Source organism: Oratosquilla oratoria, chromosome 19 (genome assembly GCF_046742065.1).
Source record: "Oratosquilla oratoria isolate Oo_2021 chromosome 19, ASM4674206v1, whole genome shotgun sequence".
In the NCBI taxonomy this organism is placed as follows: domain Eukaryota; kingdom Metazoa; phylum Arthropoda; class Malacostraca; order Stomatopoda; family Squillidae; genus Oratosquilla; species Oratosquilla oratoria.
The window spans coordinates 60,408,538-60,418,537 of record NC_134795.1 but is presented as its reverse complement, the minus strand read 5'-3'; the positions used below and the strand labels follow the sequence as shown (position 1 = coordinate 60,418,537).

The following is a 10,000-nucleotide window of genomic DNA, read 5'->3' as shown; positions in this document are numbered from 1 at the left end:
AGACAATTTACATATATTGTACATACATAGTAACCGCATGCGTAACAACACGAGATTATGATTGCCATTAGACTCTAGCCTCCTTTACATGTCATAGATATTTTCTCATATCCACCCAGACATAGTACTCTGTACTATACATACATCAAATATCGTAAACCATGATTTGTAATTAATTTTAGTACATACCATTGTCAGTACACTTGAATATTATACAATTGGTGCTTAACACAGATCTAGCACCAGCCATGATTAGTAATTAACCTCGATACATATTATACTTTATCTGTAGAACATCATACATCAAATATTCTTATACATAGTGCAATCGGCACTCACACCCTCCCCTTTGTGATCATCCAAGATCACAACATCAATGACGGGAGGTCATTTTTACACTGAGTCACCTTCTAATAATAGTATTAATTTAGAAATAGGTCGCTTATAAAGTTTCTTACCACGTATTATTTCTACTTGTCTAATCAGTCCATCTGTGCTTTTTATCACTTTCACAACTCTTGCCAATAACCAATGACTGCGTGGTGTGTTATTTTCTACCATTAAGACAATATCTCCTTCTTTGAGATTTCTGTTAACTTTCAACCATTTCTGACGTTCTTGCAAACAAGGCAAATACTCCTTTTGCCATCTCCGCCAAAACTCTTTGGCTAAATGCTGTATCTGTTTCCACTTCCTTCTGCTCTCACAGATCATTTCTCCACCATCGAGTGTCACTACATAATTATCCAAATTAAGTAAAGAATTAGGAGTGATGGGACACAAATCGTTCACATCATTTGATACCACAGTCAGAGGTCGACTGTTGATTATACTCTCAACTTCACAAAAAAATGTACTCAAACTATCATCAGACAAGGTTTGTGAACCTATCACAACTTCTAACACTCGTCTGACTAATCCTATCATTCTTTCAAAAACACCACCATAATGAGAACCTCCAGGAGGAGTGAATACCCAGTCCACACCTCTCTTTGTTAATTCATTACCAATATGACGCATGATAAGATTGTCCTTCAATACCTTATTTGCTCCAATGAAATTTGTGCCGTGGTCACTAATCAATTTACTAACTGTACCCCTTCTGGACATAAACCTGGTAAATACATTTATCATGCTTTCTGCCGTCAAATCATGTAAAATCTCTAGATGTATGGCTCTAATGGATAGACAAGTAAATAATATTCCATATCTCTTGACTCGAGATCGTGCTCTCTTCACAAAAAATGGCCCAAAGCAATCTACTCCAGTTACAAAAAATGGTTTCTGATTTACATTTGCTCTATCTACTGGCAAGGCTGCCATCTCCTGAGTGATCGTTGAACTCTTGAAGCGTCTACAACTAACACATTTAGATAATACTTTCCTTACAGCTGAATTACCCTTAATAACCCAGTATTTCTGTCTCAATTGATTTAATACTGCTTGCCTTCCCATGTGTCCTACTTTCATATGATAATGTTGAATGATTAAACTGGTCACATGATGTTCATGGGGAAGAATAATTGGATGTTTCATATCCAAGGGCAATTCTAGGTTAATTAATCTGCCTCCTACCCTGAGTATACCATTCAGTAACATAGGTTTAAGTTTCCTTATAGAACTGGAAAGATTAATAGGATCATTTTTGGATAAACAAACAATCTCCTTAGCAAAATAGCAGTTTTGTACAAATTTGATTACTCTTTCTTCAGCAACTTCCATTAATTGAACATTGAGTTCGATAATTGACACGCCTTTTCTTTGCAAATGTCTGACAAATAATATAAGATAACTACATGCTCTTAGCAACTTGAACCATGAAGAATAGTGACAAACTAGTCGTGACATTATAACATCAACTGCGTGACTTTGTATTGGTTTAACTTCAACTTTCATAACCCTCTTAATTTCAAGATTCGAAAAATCTTCCTTCTTTATCTGCTGTTGAACTGGCCAGATCTCTTCATTTTGGGACAAGAAAGCAGGTCCTTCAGACCATCTACTGGTCTGTCTCATTCTAGTGACATCGTCAGCAGGATTATCCCTGCTGGAGACATACATCCAACATACATCCTCAGAGTTCTCTCGAATCTGAGACACTCGATTAGCTACAAAGGTTTTAAATCTTAAGTGATCATTATGCAAATATTTTAATACTGTAGTTGAATCTGTCCAAATATAAATTTGAGTTAACTTTAAAGGTAGTTCTCTCACTATCACACACTTCAATTTAATGGCTAGCGTGGCTGCCACCAATTCAAGTCTTGGAATTGTAATTGATTTTAAAGGTGCTACTTTAGCTTTACCCAATATGAAGCTACACTGGATCGTACCATCAATATGTTTGTATCTTAAATATACCACTGAACCATATGCTATTTCACTAGAGTCACAAAATATGTGACACTCAATTGCCTCTACCTTTGACGTTATACCTTTCTTAGTACAACGATCAATACTATACAACTTGAGCTTATTTACTCTTGACATCCAAACATTTATTAATCCTTGATCTATTTCACTCAAAGTACAATCCCATCCAATGCCGTTTCTGAATAATTCTTGTAATAATACCCTTCCTTCAAGAACAACTGGTGCTACCATGCCCAGTGGGTCGTAAATTTTACCAATTACTGCTAGCAATTCTCTTTTTGTTCTAGGTATTTCATCAATGTTGATTGATATGCTCATCTCATCCTTGCCAAGAGACCAATTCAATCCTAATGTCTTTTGTACCACTTCTTCATCCTCAATGAACTTCTCAATATCATCACTACACTTATCTTTGAGTATATTCTTCAAAACTTCACGGGAATTACTATTGAACTTTGTCAAATTAAATCCACCTTTACTACAAAGATCTATCACATTATTACAATTGTCAATCAACTCATTAATGTCATCGGATGACACCAACATATCATCAACATAGAAGTTATTAAGAACTATTTCACTTACTGATTTATGAAACTGACTCCCGTGATCTTGCACAACTCGTTTTAAAGCATAATTTGCAATACTAGGGGAGCAACTAGCACCAAATGGATGAGAAGTCATCCTCAGTTTAACTATATCACTTCCTATGTGTCCATCCTTCCACCATAAGAAACGCAAGTAATCTCTATCATCTTTAGGCACTTTAACTTGATAATACATAGTTTCTATATCCGCAGTACATGCATATAGTCCTAATCTAAATCTCAAAAGGACACCTAACAAAAGATTGTTGATGTCAGGTCCTTGTCTCAACAAATCATTTAACGATAAGTCATTTACACGTGCTGCACAATCAAATACTACACGTACTTTATCCCTTTTTGTAGGATGTTGCACTCCAAAATGTGGAACATACCAAGCTTGTTGATTACTCACTTCATACTTAGGTACTTCTTCAGCGTACCCTTTCTCTAGTAAATTAGTCATAAATTGCTTATACTGCCGATGATATTCATAATCCTTAAACTTACGCTTCAATTGTTGAAGTCTTTTGACTGCCATAGGTTCACTGTTAGGAACTATCCTAGGTTTCTCTGTCATTGGTAAAGGGATCTCATACTTTCCATTATTCATTTGCCTACACCCAGACTCGACAAATTGTAACCATCTTCTATCCTCTATACTAGGTTCTACTGAATTCAGTGATGAATCTACAAACTCTCTATTATAAGATTCAATCAGTTTCCTTTCTAAATAATTACCATCAACCTTTATCTTATTCACAGGAATTTCATGATTATTGTCTATTATTCTTCCACACAATATCCACCCTAAACGTGTTCTCACAGCATACGGATCTCCTGGTTTCTCTGCATGTACAACTTCCCAAGGTTCAGACGCCTCTGGGACATTAATACCTATCATGATTTCTATCTCTCCTTGGCTGTGATCAAATTCTAACTTCATCAAATGTTTCCACCTTTCTATATCATTCTTTCTGATATTATGACTGTGATTGAGAGGAAGTTTATTCACTGCAAATACAGGTGGTAATCTAATTTGGTTATTTCCTTCTATGTCGGCTACTGACATCCCTTCAACATTTAGACAAGACATTCCTCTTGTACCTACAATTGTACTTACTTGTAGTGTAGTTGACTGATAATTCATGTCTGTCATTCCAAGCTTCTGCAATAAATTCTTAGTGCAAAATGTGACTGAGCTACCATTGTCAAGGTAACATCTGGTAATAACAACTTTACCATTTAACTCTACTTGAACTGGGATAGCAGTAGTGTCTCCTACTGAATCTTTCAATTGACTGGATAATACTTGAATTCTAGAATCATCAACCTCATTAGTGACCGCTGGATTTGCCGTTACTTCTTTACTTCCTTCAACCTTGAAATTCTTCTTCATCCTATGCATAATTGTAAGATGTGAACCACCGCATTGTTCACAAGTTCGAATTACTCTACATTGAAACGCTTTATGTCCTTTCCTTAAACACTTAAAGCAAAGTTCTAAATTGTAAGCTCTATTCAACTTCTCTTCATAACTTAACCATCTTAATTCTGGACATACATCAATGACATGTTCTTCCTGACATAACCAACAAGAAACTCTTGCTTTCTGTGTCACATTGACATGGACTCTTCCATCATAAGGTTCTATACCTTTCTTATAATTCGTCTTTCTATTTGAACTCCATGTGTTCGCTTCTACTATCTTATCTCTAAATCCTCCCTTACTACTTCTCCCAAATGTTGGGTTACTCAATATTCTTACTTCTTTCTCTAGAAATCTGACTAAGTCTTTAATGTCCACTAGCTTCCCACTCTCAGCTACCTCGTCGACTAGTCTCCTCCATCTATCCTGTAAGTGTCTAGGTAATTTCTCAACCAACTGACGCAACGTCCTAAGATTTTGTAATTCTGAAATTCCATAATTAATACCCGATATAGCACTTATACATGAATTCAATTCAACGATGAAGTCGTCTAATCCCTCAACATTCTCTTTTTTAATTTCAGGCCAAGCTAGAACCTTATCTATGTGCATTAAAGCTATCCTTTCTTTATTACCGTATCTTTTGTTTAATTCACTTCTAGCTCTTTGATAACCCTCGTTTGCATCTAAATTCAAACACATTCTAACTATGTTGTGTGGTTTACCTTCAGTATATTGTTTTAGATATTGTAACCTTTCACTATCTGACACATGCTTGCTATCAATCAACATATCGAAATCTCTAATAAATTCAAAATATTTATCTAACTGACCATTGAATTTATGAATCACATGGACAGGCATCATGTTCTTTGTCATTAAAGTCGCAACCATGTCTCTATTTGTCTGTTGACTATCACTATTATTCTGATGTGTACTTCTGCAGTCACGAGGATCATTCTCTACATTACCATTTACGTTATTGTCAAATTTACTCAAACTATTAAATTCTGCTATAGCTGATTCTAATTCTGTTTCCAACTCAAGCCTATCCTGTTCTAATTTTAATCTATGCATTTCCATTTCCAACTCTTGTTTCCTTTTCAACTTCTGTAATTTGATATCTAAGCTCGCCCTCTTAGCTATCACCTTACCTAATTGATTACCTATGTCACTATCCCCTACTTGAGACACACTATCTATTGGTTTCAATGTACCATCTGTTCCTTCTTCTACATGTGTTCTATTGAAAGCTAATATCTCCAGAATGACTTCGTCTGTTTCTAATTCCTCAGCTGTAATAAACTCCTGTATCCTATTCATAAGTTCTGCCTTATTGCCAGAACAAGTTTGATTCTTTGCCTTTAGATATGATTTTAGTTGATACACTGTAGCTTTATCCATTTTGTTCAATATAGAATATTCAAGGCTCACTCACACTAAATACAAATAAATGCAACTAGAAACTATACCTCATTTAAATTCCAAGTTCACTCAAAATTACCTGTTATTCATCAATTTGTGTAACAATGTTAACTAACATGATGTCTACACTGGATCTCAACAATCTGTACACCTTATTATAGATAATATGTTGTAGAATAAACTAGAAAACTATGTTCAAAGACTACCTTGTGTTCTTCTCGTGATCAAAGCACTTAAACATTATAGTATTCACCACCAATTTACATATCAATATTAAATACACCAAGGAATCTCATACCTCATTCTAAAATGATTACATAATCTCCTATTACTACACTTTCTTGATCCATCCTCAACATTAACCCACACAAATTATATATATTAATTCAAATTACACTTTCCTACTACCCTCATGGTTCATTGTTCAATCACAGCATTCTTAAATGTTCAACACTGACTTCCTTTGCTTGGCTCCTGAGTCTAGCAAGTTATTCCATTCATATACTCACAGTCATGGTCATTTTATCATTTAATACGTTGATACTTCTTATGGATCACTGTTGCTCTGGTCACCATGCCGGCCGCATGCAGTCAACTTCTGGATCTTGATGGCGGCATTCCTCCTTCCCTGTACCTCAACATGAATTGCAGAAACAGCATAATGAAACTGTTTCCGGAAAATAATGAAACTGTCATCGCCGTCTGTTGTAGTCGTCGGTCGTGAGGTACAGAGGTAAAGGAGGAAGTAATAATGTTACGCACCACGCTTGTCTTCTTTATTCTCTTAGTTCAGTCTTACAACAGACGGTGTGAAGGTATATATCTGGCTGTATATGTGATGTGGTATGGTGTGGTGTGGTGGTGGTGGTTTCTGTAAATCAATTCAACATTGTAATTTACATTCATAATCAAGCTATCAAAATAGCACTATATTCAACCATGACAAACCTCTATAATTCAATAATTAGTACATGATAAACTGTATGTTTCATACCATTATTTTCTTTCTTCTTCCGCCCCTTCAATATTCATCACTCTATACTTCCGTGATCCGTTCCAATTATGCTTCCTATCACACACCCGAAGTTGTTGTCACTTTGACAACTAGACATAGAAAGAACAATACTTGTACGTTCCTCACGAAGAGGATGGGGCACTACTTTTTTAGCGGAGGAATACCAAATTGAAAGGATCCACATTAAATATATATAAGTCACGTTCTACTCAACATTCTCCCTTTCATATGACTTCTTTAATTCTATTTCATTTTATAACATAGTTAATTATTCACTACAATACATCAACTTCGACAAAGACAATTTACATATATTGTACATACATAGTAACCGCATGCGTAACAACACGTGATTATGATTGCCATTAGACTCTAGCCTCCTTTACATGTCATAGATATTTTCTCATATCCACCCAGACATAGTACTCTGTACTATACATACATCAAATATCGTAAACCATGATTTGTAATTAATTTTAGTACATACCATTGTCAGTACACTTGAATATTATACAATTGGTGCTTAACACAGATCTAGCACCAGCCATGATTAGTAATTAACCTCGATACATATTATACTTTATCTGCAGAACATCATACATCAAATATTCTTATACATAGTGCAATCGGCACTCAAAAATAATAATAATAATAACAACAACAACAACAACAACAACAACAACAACAACAACAACAACAACAACAACAACAACAACAACAACAACAACAACAATAATAGTAATAATAATAGCAATGATAATAACCATAATAATAATAATAATAATAATAATAATAATAATAATAATAATAATAATAATAATAATAATAATAATAATAATAATAATAATAATAATAAAAATAATAATAATAATAATAATAATGACTATAATAATATCAATAGTAATAATAGTAATAATAATAATAATGATAATAATAATGATAATAATAATAATAATAATAATAATCATAATAATAATAATAATAGTAATAATAATAATGATAATAATAATAATATTAATAATAATAATAATAATAATGATAATAGTAAAAGGTTTATTTCAATAGCAGTACACTGACAATAATACAATGCAAAAGCTGATTAGAAATATAGAGCTTAGAGTATAGATACGGTACAAGTTTACATAGAGTTGATTATGTGGACAATGGATGGGATGGCACTGTTTTTGTAGCGGTTAGTCCCTATTTTGCGTGTGTGTATGTACATGTGTGTGTGTGTGTGTGTAGATTTACAATAAATGTCTACAGTTAAAAGGTGAAGAAATGTATCTAGTTTATTTATCTTCAGAATATATATGGTTATAGGGGTTTATTTGCAAAACCTCCCACAATAGAATTAAATAAAAATAACCAATATTTCAACATTTGGTAAAATTGTACAATCCTTTTACATTAACATGCTTTCTTCCTACAAAAGCTATCATGGTTTGTGGCAACATTAATTTCACAAATAATAATATATATGGACACATACAATGGTTTGTTTAATCATATTAATTCTTAAGTCACAAAAAATACTACGCGACTTAAGGGGATACTACAGTAGTGGCGTGTTCCCACGCCATAAACCTCCAAACTTTAACCCTTAACCCTAACCAAAATATTCTTTTTAAATGAAATATAGTTATCCAAGTACCTGGAGTAATAGGGTATCAAAATATATATGGTTATGGGGGTCTATCTCTAAAACCCTAGGAGAAGTTCGTGTACAAACAAGCAAACAAACAAATAAAGACACAGACAGACTGACAGAGGTTACTACTTTATCATGATAGATGTTGCCGAGAGTAATATAGAGAGAAGGGAAGAGGAGGAAAAGGATGACGAGAATGAGGTTGAAAGGACTAGTGAAGGAGGTAGGAGGTAGATGAGGAGGAGGTAGGAGAGAGGGTTGGTTGTGAGACTAGGATGAGGATGAGAATGAGGATGAGGATGAGGCTAGGGATAAGCTTGAAGGATAGTGTGAGTGTGAAGGTGAGGATGAGTGTAAAGTGAGAGTGGTAGAAGACGAAGGAGAGGGAGTGGGAGAGAAGGTGTGAGTTATTAGGAGCTCGCTGGCTGAGCGGGTTAGGGCGTCGTTACTTGCGGCGAAGGTCGAGGTGAGGGCGGTTCGAATCCCGCCACCGGCGAGGTTGAACCAAGGGCATGGTTCATTAAATTCCACGCTACAAAGCCCTCTGTGAGGGGCACCGTCCTAGCCACCCGATAAGCGTGTGTGTGTGACGTTAATTACTGAGGAGGCATTTCGTAATGAAAATACTTCAATCAATTACTGAGGAGGCATTTTGCAATGAAAATACTTCAATGTGTGATTGGTTGATTCTGTTCTGGTGTCGGCTCCTTCCACGGGATGTTTTCCTGTTTTATGTTGTGCTGTTGATGTAAGTCACTCACAGGATTGACCGACATGCTCACCCGTTCATGACCATGTCGGGCAGTTTAGACTTGTGATTCTAATGCCGTCATGTGATTTAAATCATCTGACGGATGGACTCAGGACAAAACCGGTTCACCCGACGCCATTTTGTGTCCAAAAACAAGTTCTTCTCAAATGAAAAAAAAAAAAAAAATCTGGCGTCATCAATATGAATGTCTATATTGCGCATCACCGTGTTGAACTGGGGATGCAAATCTGTCACAGCGCTGAATGTTAACATTCAGTGATCGATGTAATTTTTCGATATAAGATTGTTAAAGGTCAGAGCCGAGAGATATCCAACGTTGTTTGTTAGGTCACGCTTATCATTATATCACAACTATACTCTCTTTGAAAGACTCTCCCTCAAGCAAATAGTGTTGCCTAGGGATCAGGAGAATAAACTGTATATCGTTATTGTTCCCTCCCAGAGTGCGCAATGCGTCTTCTGCAACAGAGACCAGGGGCAACGGCTGGAATGATTCTTTTAGCGCAGTATTTCTCAACTTTTTTATCTTTTTTTTTCAGGCGACTCCAATATGATCCTCATGATATGACCGCGACCCCACTAATATATTGAAAGGTTATAAATGACAAAAGTTAACATCACTGAACTTTATCACAGCAATATAAATCTAGAAACTTAGCATACAAGTCACCACCTGATGATTTCTTTCGTCATTTCTTTGGACCTTTAATTTTGTAAGTATTGGTCCCCAACGGCCCATGTATCGAGATAG

The 10,000-nt window shown here is 35.3% G+C and overlaps 3 protein-coding genes across 3 annotated transcripts in view; 1 reads left to right on the top strand and 2 right to left on the bottom strand.

Moving 5' to 3' along the window:
• The window catches only part of LOC143035536 (uncharacterized), a 2,436-nt gene extending 555 nt beyond the window's left edge, over positions 1-1,881 (bottom strand). The window contains exon 1 of the mRNA XM_076202406.1: positions 1-1,881. This exon is cut by the window's left edge and continues 319 nt beyond it. Coding sequence (XP_076058521.1) covers positions 394-1,848 — 1,455 coding nt within the window. The 5' untranslated portion in view covers positions 1,849-1,881 and the 3' untranslated portion in view covers positions 1-393.
• Positions 1,882-2,012: 131 nt separating this feature from the next.
• On the bottom strand, positions 2,013-5,790 carry LOC143035684 (uncharacterized). Its single transcript, XM_076202548.1, has 2 exons — positions 2,215-5,790; positions 2,013-2,108 (listed from the first exon to the last, which is right to left on the bottom strand). Exons 1-2 carry the CDS (start codon positions 5,788-5,790, stop codon positions 2,013-2,015), a joined length of 3,672 nt encoding a protein of 1,223 aa, XP_076058663.1.
• Positions 5,791-8,776: 2,986 nt separating this feature from the next.
• LOC143035683 (uncharacterized) overlaps positions 8,777-10,000 on the top strand; it is a 5,786-nt gene continuing 4,562 nt past the window's right edge. Inside the window, exon 1 of the mRNA XM_076202547.1 lies at positions 8,777-8,818. Coding sequence (XP_076058662.1) covers positions 8,777-8,818 — 42 coding nt within the window. The remainder of the gene's footprint in view (positions 8,819-10,000) is intronic.